A 14,122-nucleotide genomic window follows, 5' to 3' on the forward strand; every position below is an offset into this window, starting at 1 on the left:
CATCCACCTACTCAATTCGTTGACGAATCACTTATAAGGGTACATAAGATATGCATTTTAAGTAATATAATTTTTTAAAGATTTATATTATCGTGCTTTGTATAATTTATATTGATTATGCTAACATCAATTTTTGTTTGTACAGGTGACCTTTGTGGATATTTAGATCATCACGATGAGTCGAGGGATGAGTGACGAGGAGCTACACAAGATCTTCACGTGTATGTCTCCAGATCAGATAGCGAGATTCAAAGATATGGCAGACTAGGATTTGTCTTGGACACCATCAGGCCGCTCTATTAGATCTACTTTGGTGTACTTTGATGCTTCAATTTCTAGCAGATGATGTCGACGCTCCAGACTTTGGCCAGATGGAGGAAGTGGTTCAGGGGAATGATGTAGATATCCGGATGTAGTGAGCATGCGGTTGGCTCGGGATACAGGTTCTACTCCTCGCTCTCATGGCGATTCAAGAGAGCGTGGCTTAGGTGATTGCTGTGGAGGTATGGACGCAGTGTCTCCGTCTCTTTGTTCTGTTGGAGTTGCATCACCTCTAGGATTTGTTACACCTATGGGGACGTCTACTCCAGTCACTTCGGCTTTTGCTCAGCCATCCGCAAGTGGCACCCCTATGGGTGCTACTTCGAGCGATACTACCCCGATACGTATATCAAATGTATAGGGGTCTCGTGGATATGGCCAGGAGCATGATTGTAGGTGGGAGAGGACCCATCTTAGGCATATCCCAGAGGGGTATGTCTACCTTGTAGATAATAGGTCAAGAGTCATCATCATGAATAATGAGGGGAGAACAGTGATGGCTCGCATGAGAGAGTTGTGCCAACAAGTTTTTCAGCACAACGTCTTAGATCATTGGAAGAACATACCGGAGGGGAGCAATGACTACATAGTAGCATCCTTGAATGAGGAGTTTCCAGTACCAGCCACAGCAGATAGATTTTCTACGGGTTGGATGATGGAGTGCATGTATGTATACATGTCACATAGACGATCAGACACACGCAAGGCACTCAGGAAAAGACTACAGATTCTCCAGGACGTTGGCGACAACAACGCAAGGTAGGGAGGGCACGACTAGAGGCCAGAGTGGTCTATTATCTTGGGAGTGGCGACCACATGACATATCTGAAGGACTTTGTAAGTTTTTCTTTTGTTTTGTTTGCTTATTTTTTTGCAATATTCTTTGTACTAACAATCGTGTTTCTAACACTTGTATTTTGTTTTCTTTGCAATACTCCATTATAAATCGCGATCCCACCGGCCTTGAGACTCGATATGCAAAGAGGCATGGTCTCATTACATTGATCGACCGATTGTATGGACGCGGCGGCCCTGTAAGTCACTCATCTTTCTTGTCTATAGTTATTATGTTTAATTAGAATGCATTATTGTATGGTGGACTGATGTGTAGTTCTTTTTTTTTGCAAAGTTCATTCGATGCTCCTTTGCGACGCGATGAGGTTTCGGATGGCGAGGATCTATAGCTCGCCTTTGGATCCTTGGAGCTCACATACCCTTCTTTTTTGGTCACATGATCTTTGTAGATATTTTCTATGTAGTAGTAGTATCTTGCCATGATTGTACCGGTCGCTTTCATTATGCAATCATGTATTTATTTCATGTATCGGTGTTATGATTTAAGTACACTTTGAATTTATTTACACAAGCATTGTACACATTACTGAAACTATTTTGTATGGCCCAAATAAAGCACATAGTGCTTTTTTTCCCCATGTTACCATTGCTATTAGCATCGCAAATTTACTGCATACGTCGCTATTAGCGTCGCAAAATACGTCGCAAAGCATCGTTATCAACGTCGCTATTTGCGTCGGTACCAACGTCGCAATGCTGATATCGACGCAAATAGACACAAATAACGACACTGATAACGATGCTAATAACAATGCTAATACTGACTGTTCTATGGCATCGCCAATAACGACATTTTTTGGGACGACGGGGACAATTTTCTTTATGAAGATTTTCGTCGCTTTTAACGTCGGTGTAAGGCCTATATCTTGTAGTGAGATGACTCTATCCACTATGAAGCTTAGATGGCGATCTAGACAGATAATAGGTGAAGAGCTTAAGGCTAAATGGAAGAACTCTAACTGGGGTGAAAGATAGATTGACGATGACTTGGAGGGTTCTTCCTTTTATAGTTTGGGAAGATAATCTAGTTAAGCTTTCTCACCATATTATCAACCTTTCTTAGTTTGCCACGAAATATTCCAAGGAATATTCCCTTACCATCTGATTGGGAGTACTGACCCCATACCCCTATTAGGGGAGCCAGTGGGGTGACTCTAAGAATCCCTAGCTAGAGGCAACTTTGGTAGCCCTCGAATCCTAAAATAGAAGTCCGTGATAACTCACACATTTTACAGCTTGATGCATTGTGCCTCAAGTTGCTACCAACAAAACTATTTTATCTAACCCAAAGGCTAAATCTACAAAGATAACCCTTTTTGTTATCCGATCACATAGACCTCACTTGACGTACAAGTGAGGATCCAACCAATGTCAAGGCTTACATATGGCTTCTCCTCATAATGGGGGCCTTACAACTTATAGTACCATCAATCATTGGTGGCACCTTTGAGGATGGGGTATTGAGCATGTCTAACATGCTACTATTGAATACACATTGAAACAAGTAACATTTTACCATGCATCCTTTAAAGGGAGGTCATGGAGGGAGATATTGAAGGATGGTTGCAGTTAGGCTCAATGTTATCCCATTACTTCTAAGACTTGGTGTTCTTTACTCCAAAAAAAAGTGTTGACACATGGAAAATGTGTTGAAGCATTAGAATATGGGACTATATTGAAAAGTGTTGTATATTCTAGAAACATTGCACATAGATTTTGTTTCCTAGAGCAAGGAATATTGCAAAGTGCTACTTTGTATAAGAAATACCCTTGTTTTGAAGTTGAATATTTATTTTAATATTCATTCATTAAGGTTGGCATTGTCAGACTAGGAAAATGTCAAAACTATCTCAACCTTAGTATCCAAATCCCTGAATGATGTCATGATTGCAATTAGACCCTTATCAAACTCCAATATTTTATGCTACACGACATTTAACATGGAACTGAAACCACAGCAGGTTGGGATGGAATAATTTAAATGTGGCACTTATGCTATATATTTTATTTATTGAGTTTGTAATAATACATGATAATGCTTGCGGTGCCAGTTAATTGTTTCCATAGTGAAGCATACTTAAAGGGGCTAGTTGAAGAGGATGGGGTTGGGGGAGTAGAGGAAGTAGCAGGTGACGAAGTAGACTTGGCCGTCGATGGAGTTGTCACAGAAGGAGGTGTAGGAAGAGACCTGGGAGAGGCACGTGGAGCACTCACTGGGGGTGGTGTATCCAACGCACTGCGTGAGGGCGTAAGCAGCAGCCTCGGTACCAGAGCTGCCTTCCCGAGCTGCCGCGAAGCCGAAGCCGGGGTGGGCCGGAGCGGCGGTGGCCGCCTCCTTGAGGGCACCCGCCACGTTGGACAGGTACGCCGAGCCTGAGCGCGCCTGCGCAGAGGAGCAGTTGGTGGTGACAAGTGTCACCTCGGGGACGGTCAGATAGTCGTAGGTCTCGTAACGCAGGTAACAGCCCTGCAGCAGGACGCGCATTCCGACGCTGGCCGAGCAGAAGGCCCCCGACATGATGGCCGACACGCATGTGCGGCAGTCTGCCGGCGAGAGGTCCCCCCGGCACTGGTACATGCCGTACACGTGCGTGTCGTTACCGGGCGTATCGGCGGCCACGTCGGAGGCGTAGAGGGAGCGGGCCGACTCGCGCAGGAGCGTGCCGTAGACCTTGTTGAGGTTGAAGACGAAGGTGCTGTTGGGGCCGTAGGAGGCCGTGTTGCAGAGACCGTAGACGTAGTCGGTGATCGGCGATGCCGACTCTACGGCCGTGATCACTGATGGATGATCAGTCCATAAGACGATCAATACGACGACTATGCAAGCCGCCCAGCTGGATGCACCAGTCGTGACTCCTGCCCGACGATCAGGAAGCCCAACCATCTCTCTCTCTCTCTCTCTCGCGTACGCCTCACGACTGCAGTGTACTCTCTCGCTCACGATTGTACCATTCTACACTCGCGCTTTCTGTGTGTGTGAGACACTGGCCGTATGAGCTCTAAAGGATGGGTTTAACCTCCGGCTCAATAAAAGATGAGGTCTTTCATTCGCTCCCAAAGTCTCGTGCACTTAATTACACATGCTGACAGAGTCTCCCACTAGCTTGATTTGGCATCATTGGGCATGCTGACTTCGCAGGCCTGGCCTTTGTCTTGTTGGGAAAGTCAAACACAAATTATTGAAAGGCCTTCTCGATGGCCCATCGAGACCTAAAGGCTAACACCACGACGTTGAAGGGGCAAAGAGTCGACCATTCTTTTGTGAAACCTTCCTTGCTTCCATCGGTACTATTAGTTTATTAACTACGACCACTAAACAATTAAACTTACTTTGGGGTCGTGTTCACCATAAACCCCGATTTCATGGAAAATGAGCTCTAAACATTTCAACAAAGCTTCAAATTTGAAAAAATTTGTCAAACTTGAAGTTTAGAAAAACTTTCATTAGAAAAATGGAAAATATATGTAATCTGATTTTGAAATCCCTCTAAAATTTTGAGTTATAGGTTTTTATATTTGCAATAAGAGTGTTTTTTGTGAATACTGGTCTTAAGGATGTCATTCTAGAATATGGACATGTTACGAAACATTCAACAAAAAGGATGTTTGAATCCATTTGTAATGCTTATATTATCTATAGAAGGTGCAATTTTAAAAGGCTATTCACAATCAAATAGAGACAAGGTGTACTTTGTCATAGTAGATCGTTGAAGGGGCAAATACTCAAAACTAATTTGCTTCAATTAGTTCTATTAATTTCTTAGTAAGTAGCTCTCTCTCTCTCTCTCTCTCTCTCTCTCTCTCTCTCTCTCTCTCTCTCAAACACATGAAGTATGCATTCAAGGCTAGCCAAGATACATCAACAATGCACCCCATGTGCAGGTCCCTCATGTGTGTGTGTGTGTGTGTGCGCGCGCGCACGCATGTGTGCATGTGTGTGTGCACGCGCACATGAGCATGTGCCATACATTCTTCCTCTCATTGTCTTACCTAACTCCCATAGCCCTCTTTATCTCAACCTCTCATTTGACCCCCATAGTAGTGCAACTCTCTCTCTCTCTCTCTCTCTCTCTCTCTCTCTCTCTCTCTCTCTCTCTCTCTCTCTCTCTCTCTCATAGTGAAAAGCCCTAGTACCATGTGAATTCAAGGCCTTATTCAAAAATCCCTTATCTGTGAATTTTTTATGAACAATGAATACCCTTTCTCTATGCAATCTATGAACATCCCTATTAAATTATCTCCTTTTCTAAGTGAATTTATTTGTCTAAAATGAGGATGTTTAAACTCTCTTCTATTAAACTATTCAAGAAATTTCTCAATATTCACATAGCAAATTAACAATTTGAGAAGAACACCATGATGGGTCTTGGGAATGGCTGTGGAGCCTCCCCCATGTATGCGTATTACTGCTCAAAATGTATTTGTGTATGGGTATGTGCACATCTTTGTATTACAAAGAGGTGGATACATAAAATATAAGAGACAAGGAGAAGAGAGCCCTTCCCTTTATATCAACATGATTATATTAATGAAAGTAGATAATTTGCTAAGAATGGAGATGTATCTAGCCAATTTTTGCTAACAATAGAGAAATGCTTACTTTTCACACGTTCGAGGGCCATTCACACTCACGAATGCTCACTTTAAAAAATAAAAATAAATTCCAAGCTAGAAAAATATTCTACATCATTCTAAATAACTAATATGATTCTCTCTAGTAAAATAATCTAAAATAATGTGACCTTGCAACATATCTTGAGGATATCAATGTTCTAGCCAAGGGAGAACAATATAAAGCCATTATCCCCTTGAGAATGTTCTACCCAAAGGAGAACCATTTAAAGCTCTCAACCCCTTGAGAATATGTCCCAATAACACCAAGGAAGAATCACTTAAGGCTATCATCCCCTTGTGTAGGTGCCTCTTGGCAATACACTTAAGAGTCAAATAGTAATTAACCACACTTGCTATGCTAGATGTGTAGAAAGAAATTTAAGAGCATAAAGTATGTGTTCACAACCAAAGTCTAGTCAATCCTAAAGCAAGTTGCAAGTCAATGACCATAGAATGTCACTAAAGATTAATAATATGCCATATCAATAAAACTCAAATACATTGCATAGTTAGAAAGTATCTTACATGGATGAAATCACAATAGTTTAGATGAACTTAAAAGGGGCCAATGAATTAAATTGTATTACAAGATGTGTTAGATGATGTCTAAGGCAATATATAATTAGCACAATCCAACATTTTTAGGTCATCTTGAGATTTATACTAGAGATAGATTTATAGATTTATACTTGACATACAATCAAGCATGCAACTAGATAGTTGAATTCTAGGAATACTCATAAATACAAGTCTATTTAATCAAAGAAAGGTTACATAAATCTTAAGTAACAAAGATTATTATTTACAAAGTAATAGATGGAGTACACGTAATGTGGTAATAAAAATGGTAAAAAAGTCCACAAGGTACTCTAATAACAATGGTAAAGATGATTCTTTTCTATGTAGTACATGGAGTACACGTAAAGATATATAAAAAGGGAGTGTTATAAGAATGGTAAAGAAGTCCACAAGTTATTCTAATATTGTTTATCTTTCTAGAAGTAATTGAAAGGAGAAGTACTTAGAAGAGAGTGTATACAAAAAATTGACAATAAATTAAGGAATATAACTAAAATATGTGAACTAAAAGTAGACATCTCATGACATAGTGGAAAACAAAGTCTAGTTGTAAGTGAGTAGAATGTAGTACTAAGTCTAATGTCACAATAAGGCATAAATATCACATGAACAATAATGATTCAATTTTAGAAAGTATAATAACAATAGTAAAATTTTTCCTAAGTTCTAAATGTATATAATACTTGAATTTTTTATTTTAAAAAAATGTAAGTCTCAATCTTTAGTAAATTGAGCGATAACAGAATTAAAAACATTCTACAACCTTGAAATTTTGGTGGGGTGGTGCGCAAATCAGATGTTGGGTGTGTACATAGCAAGTGTTAGAAAGTGGTGCGCAGATCCAACGCTGTATGCTCGCGTAGTGAATGCCAGAAGGTCCCCAAGAACAAAAGAACTCTACTTTTTGCACAAAACTCAAGGTAGAAATCATGCACGACATGAACAAGAGACCAATTGGATGCAATCTTCCCCCATGCCTTGTATGAGCGCTCCACAAAGCATGTAATTTATGTATTAATCATCTTCAAGCTCAAATAATAGCCCAAATTACAAAATAGCACGCTTTTGGCTTTTGAGTTTGCTTTAGCACAAAATAGAAATAAAGCTAATGGGCGGGCGCCCAAAGAGTCAGGCGTACCCAATATAATGTCCAAATACAAATATCATAATCGTGCGCCCATTCGCATACAAAATAATAAATAAATATCCAACGCCTCAATAAATAGGCGCGATAAAATATAAGTGCTATGCCTAAGGTATGTGCCTATCAAAATATAAGTGATAACTCGAATACATGCTATCCTCCAATTCTTTCCTCCGCCACTACTGCTATCTCTACACATCAACTGAAGCATTCACAATTGTTAGTAAAATAATACAATTAAACCGACAAAAGTGAATACCTAGCAGTCTTTAGCTACATAAATAAATCAACTGGTTCGAAATCAATCCTAACCTTAATTTATTACGAGTGCGCACTCTAAACTCATAAATGTTTATTAATTTAATATGTATTTTATAGAATCACCCGCTATGGAATCACCCATGTACACACTAAATTAATGAAACGCCCGAAAAGGATAGGCATCCCCATCAACTTCTCGCACAAAGAATCCACTTTGTGTATGAGCCCCGGTCAACAAAGTTTACGGAATCCACCGTAAAACCTCACGGAATCCACCGTGAAATATGCCTCCTGGCATTAGAAAGTCCCCAAGAATAAAGAACATTACTTAAGCTCAAAAAGCAAGAAGATAGACTTGCACGACATGAAGAAAAGAGACAAATTGGGTACAATCTCCCCCCATGCCTTGTGTGAGCACTTCACAAGGCATGTATTTATAAATGTATTCATCTCAAAGGTAAAAAAAAAAGCCTAATTTTACAATAAGTATGCTTTAGCTTTTGTGTTTGCTTTTTTCCAAATAAAGAATAAAGCGGTTGGACAGCCCAAAAGTCGGACTGTGCCCAAATACAATGTCCAATAATGAATATTTAAACCGTACACCCATGTGCATACAAAATAATAAATATTTATCAAGTGCTTCAATAAATAAGTGCATCTAAAAAAATATTAGCACCACGCCTTTAATAATAATACGTACACCCATCAAAAATGATAATTTCTTCTAAGTAATTTGAATACATGCTATCACCCAGTGCTTCCCAATGCCACTGCCGCCTGTCTCCACATCAAATGAAGCATTCACAATTGTTAGAAAATAATAAAATTAAACTGTTAGAAGTGAATACCTAGCAGTCATCAGCTATAAAATAAATAAATAGGTTGGAACTCTTTCCTAACCTTAATTTAATATGAGTGCACTCTAAACTCATAAACATCCATTAATTTAAATATGTATTTTTCAAAATCACCCACTATGGAGTCACCCACGTACTCTCACAAGAAATCCACATTGTGTACGGGCCCAGACAAATAAACATAGTTTTATGGAATCCAGCGCAAAACCTCGCGGAATCCACAGCAAAACCTCATGGAATCCACCATGGAATAAAAAATCATAGAATCCATTGTGGAATATGCCTCATGGCATCATATACCCCCATATGTGGTGTATTATTGTATGGAAACTGAAGTAAATACAAGTGTGTATCCCATGTTTGTGGTTTTGAAATTGTGTATGCACGCACAATATCTAAAATTGTACTGTTAGTAGCTTCTATTTGCCCATTTGTTTCAGGATGAAATGCAAATGAGAAATCAATCTTTGTACCTAAATTAGCAAATAATGAAGTCCAAAAATTATTGCAAAATCTAGAATCACAATCACAAATAATGACTTTTGGCAAACCATGGTTAGAACATTCTTCAAAAAAATTTGTGCAGCTTGAGAGGCAGTTAATGTTTTCTTGCATGGAATGAAATATGCTTGTTTGCTAAATCGATCTACAATAGTCCAAATCATATCATGAATAGCTTAGGTGTTAGGCAAACCAGTTATAAAATCCATTGAAATATGTTCCCATGGTCATTTATTAGGAATTTGTAAAGGCATTAACAAACCATATTGCTTACCATGGTGTCGCTTAACTCTTTGACAAATTAAACACTCAGATACAAAGTTAGAAACATCAGATTCCATTTGTGGCCAGTAAAAATCTTCAACCAATGTACGCAAAGTAGAAATAATACCTTTATGGCCTTCATATGGGGAACAATGAATTTCGTGCAACACAAATGATCTAAATGTAACGGTTACACACAACCTTTTCTCATTAAACATAAATCCTTTAGAATAAGACAATGAATCTATTGGAATCTAGTTATTTGCAACTAATTTATTTCAATCATCTTGAAAAATGGGGTCTTGGTCATAGGTGTCTTTCATAGGGATAAGGGAACCAAAAGATATAATAGAGATATTATGGATACTTGGTCTTCTACTTAAGGCATCGACAACAGCATTCTCTTTTCCAGGTTGATATTGGATAAGTGGATGAAAACTTTGAATAAAAGCAGCCCATTTAATATAATGATAAGAGATTTGTGGTTGACTAAGGAGATGTTTGATACTTTGTTGGTCAGTTTTGATCATGAATTTTGATCCCATTAAATAGTGTTTCCATTGACGTAAAGCTTGTACTACAGCTAGCAATTCCTTATCATAGATAGAATACTTAAGTTCAGATGGTTTAAGTTTGCAGCTAGAGTAGGCTATGGGATGTGAATCTTGCATAAGGACAACTCCTATTCCAAATCCAATAGCATCAGTGACTACTAGGAAGAATGGTCTATTAAAGTCAGGTAATTGACAGGGGCATGAGTTAAAGCATGTTTCAATAAATCAAAAGACCTTTGCTGATTATCAGACCAATGATATACAATACATTTCTTTAACAATTTTATCAAAGGCAATGCAAGCAATGAAAATTTTCTCACAATTTTTCTGTAAAAGCTAGCAAGACCTAAGAAAGAATGTAATTCATGCACATTTTTTAGTGATCGCCCAATTCAAAATTGCTTCTATCTTTTTAGGATCAACTTTAATACCATTAGAAGAAACAATACGTCCTAAGTATTCAATGTGGGTTTGGAAAAATTCACTCTTTTCAGGGTTAGCATATAATTGATTCTCTTTCAATAATTTGAAAACCAAAGATGAATGTTCATAATGCTCATTCTCATTATTACTGAAAACCAATATGTCATCAAAGAAAACAATTACACAATGCTGATGCTTCAAAAATATGTGATTCATCATGCGATTGAATGTGGTTGGTGCATTAGTTAAACCAAAAGGCATAACAAGGAATTCATAATGTCCAAATTGAGTTCTAAATGTGGTTTTGAAAATATCAAGTGTATCCAATGGTACTTGATGATATCCAGATTTGAGATTTACCTTGCTAAATATTGTGGCCCCTTGTAGTTTATCCATGAGGTCGTCTACCCTAGGGATCAGATATCTATTCGTGACAGTGATCTTGTTTAGGGCACAATAATCAATGCACATCCTATAGGTGTTATTTTTCTTCTTGACTAACAGGATAGGTGCACCAAAAGGAGAACTACTGGGCCGCCTAATGAGTCCTTGGGTTAACAATTCTTCAACTTGGGTTTGAATTTCTTTCTATTCAATTTGATTATGTCTATAAGGTGCTTTACATGGTGGTTGTGATCCAGGAATTAAGTCTATTTTACGATCTTTAGGACGTGTAGCTGGTAAGCCAGGTGGTAAGTCAGCAGCAAAACAATCTTTAAATTGTGAAAGAAATTGTGTGTGCCTAGGATGCATCTGATTTTTCTTAGCTTCAATTTCATTTACCTATACTAAATATTATTTGCTACCTTTTCTTAATGCATGTTTAGCTTGTGTGCAACTAAGCAATGGAAAATTATCTAAAGTGTGCATACCATGTAATGTGATTTGTTTCCCATTGGAATAAAACTTCATTGAATGTATAGAATAATCTATATGGGGATTATATTTATGACGCCAAGGCATTCCTAAAATAATGTCACTAGATTGCAAAGGCACAACCAAGAAATTTTTGCGCTCAACATCATCATCAATTTTAATTTCTAAGTCATGAACTTCTTGTGTACCATTGTATCTAGTACCTAAGAATGTAGCCTTTATGCGATAATGAGTTGGAATAGTATTTAAATTCAATTCTTTGACCAATTTTGCAGAAATAACATCGTGTGTGCTCCCATCATCATGCAAAACAATCTTTTCTTTACCATGCACAAGACATTTCATCGTTAATAAAGAATGAGGATTTGGCATACCTAGTAAAGTATCTGAAGTAGTACCGATATCGTCATCGTCTTCCGTAAAATCTGGCATTTCTTCATGGTCTTCATCTTCAATCGATCCCAAGTAGTTGATGTGAACAGTTGTATTTTTGGATTGACAGTTTACCGCTAGATGTCCAGGTTGATGGCACTTGTAGCAGACTCCAGGTTTGGCTTTGGAAACATTATTGGTAATGGCTGGGAGTTTAGGTATGTTGGGATTTAGCTAGAAAGATGGCTTAGGATTTGGATTTTTGTTTGATGGTAAAGCAGGGGGTCGTGTCCAGGATTTACAAAAAGAAGATGGAAAAAAGTGATTTTGATTGAATCTTCGAAAGTTAGAATTGAATTGATTTGTACCAAAGTTACCATTAGTTGGAAATTGTTGTGGTTGCTTCTCTCGTCCTCGAATTTTGTCTTCAGAATCATGGGTCAAAGAAATCGCATTCTCGAGTTGCTGGCTTAAACATATTCACCTCCGCATAGAAGTGACCAAGCAAACCAGACATAAACTTGCACTTATGGATTGCCTCAATACATCTTCAAGCACTCAAAGTTGCAATAAGGTGTTCCAGAAACACTCAGTGTATTGTGAAATAGGTTCACGATCTCTTTGTTGCAGAAGATCCCACTATTTGATTGCTTTTTCGTGGAATTGAGGTGGAAGAAAATTCTGCAAAAATTTCTTTTGAAAAGCCTTTTAAGTATATAGTAGGACAATCAATACTTTTGCGGATAACAATCCACCATAACGATGCTTTGTCCACTAAAATGGTTAGTGACATGCTTGAGTTTGTCTTTTTCGGCATACTTTTCTTTATGGAAATAATAATCAAATTGACTGATAAAAGTGAGAATAGTCTTTCCGCCACGTAGCCCATTAAAAACACAGAATTTGAAATTTCTTTTACTTATCTTGACTTCTTTCCTGATAGATTGTGCTTCGAGTGTCGCATCGATCGTACATCATATAACATCTTCGGGTTGTAGCCCATCTTATTCGACAGTAGATCATTGAAGAGTAGCTAGTTGAGCTTGCAAAGTTTGACATTCTCTTCGTTCCTCTTGAAGCTGCATCATAGTTAGGTCTAATTTTTGCTCCATCTTTGATTCCGATAAATCACCTTCGGCCATAAAATCTTCCATATTCTGATCGAACATCCTGCAAAATCTCAAACAACCTCACACACACGAAATCTTGTTATTAGGGGATGAGTGTAGCTCAAGGTTGGGTTTAGAAGGCTTGCTTCTTCTTCTTCTTTTATATAGCTTTTTGCGATATTTCTTCGTTTTGCGGGTATGAAAATTGATGAATGTCTTCTTTCAAGGAGGAAATAGACTGTGTGTGTAACTTTTCTTGCTAGAAACTGTCTCTGTCAGAGTGCAGGTAAGATGAGGGGCTTGCTGGAGTTGTATAATCAATCTGGGATTGGTGCAATGTGAACAACCACTATGGGAAAGATTGAGAATTGAGTTTTGAGCCTTAGTAAGACTTAAAGGCTTTAAGCTTTAAATTTAAAAGATTAAATCAATCATTTTTCTAATCGCCAGGACGTCAGGACATCGTCATCTGAATTGGCATCGTCCAAGATATGCTGACCCCACAATTGTTGAAATTTGAGGCTTAAGCTTTATTATAAACCTTATTAAGCTTTTAACTCGAAGCTTAATCTTCTCTGTTCTCTGTTAACCAAAGAGACTTACAAAGGATCTTTAGAGGTGGTCCTCCGCTTCCTGGGAGAGATCCTTTGCGATCTAATAGCACAGTAGGGGGTTCTCCACTGCCAAGAATATGCTAGTATTGACATGTCAACTACTCTAGAGCATGTTCGTTCCAGGAGCTTCGCCTTCATGCAAGATGGTAAGCGATTGGAAGCCCTTGATCTCAGCTTCGCTCTTATACCATTGTTGCACAAATTGGATACTGGGTGTGCACATAGTGAGTGTCGAAAGATCCCCAAGAACAAAGAACTCAAGCTCAAAAAGCAAGAAGATAGACTTACACGAGATGAGAAAAAGAGACAAATTGGGTACAATCTCCCCCCACGCCTTGTGTGAGTGCTTCATAAGGCATGTATTTATAAATTTATTCATCTCAAAGCTCAAAAAATAGCCCAATTTTACAATAAGCATGCTTTAGCTTTTGCGTTTGCTTTTGTCCAAATAAAGAATAAAGCGATTGGGTGGCCCAAAAGTCGGGTTGTGTCCAAATACAAATGTCCAATAATGAAATATTTAAATCGTGCATCCGTGCACATACAAAATAATAAATAGTTGTCAAGTGCTTCAATAAATAAGTGGGCCTATATAAATATTAGCGCCATGCCTTTAATAATAAGACACGTGCCCATAAAAAATGATAATTTCTTCTAAGTAATTTGAATACACGCTATCGCTGTGCTTCCCAACGCCACTGTCACCTGCTCTACACATCAACTGAAGCATTCACAATTGTTAGAAAATAATAAAATTAAACAATTAGAAGTGAATACC

At 38.3% G+C, this 14,122-nt stretch overlaps 1 protein-coding gene across 1 annotated transcript; it reads right to left on the reverse strand.

Annotated features, from left to right (window-relative positions):
- Positions 1 to 2,866: 2,866 nt before the first annotated feature.
- Positions 2,867 to 4,213, reverse strand: LOC148021109 (plasmodesmata-located protein 5-like). Its single transcript, XM_087698100.1, has one exon. It carries the CDS (start codon positions 4,058 to 4,060, stop codon positions 3,263 to 3,265), a length of 798 nt encoding a protein of 265 aa, XP_087554226.1. The 5' UTR covers positions 4,061 to 4,213; the 3' UTR covers positions 2,867 to 3,262.
- Positions 4,214 to 14,122: the final 9,909 nt, after the last annotated feature.

This window comes from Lygodium microphyllum, chromosome 18 (genome assembly GCF_053477565.2).
Source record: "Lygodium microphyllum isolate KBCC chromosome 18, Lygodium_microphyllum_v1.1.10, whole genome shotgun sequence".
Lineage (NCBI taxonomy): Eukaryota > Viridiplantae > Streptophyta > Polypodiopsida > Schizaeales > Lygodiaceae > Lygodium > Lygodium microphyllum.

Bases quoted from the DNA above. Each gene is read 5' to 3' on its own strand.
- LOC148021109 (XM_087698100.1), bottom strand. From the start codon at position 4,060: ATGGTTGGGCTTCCTGATCGTCGGGCAGGAGTCACGACTGGTGCATCC.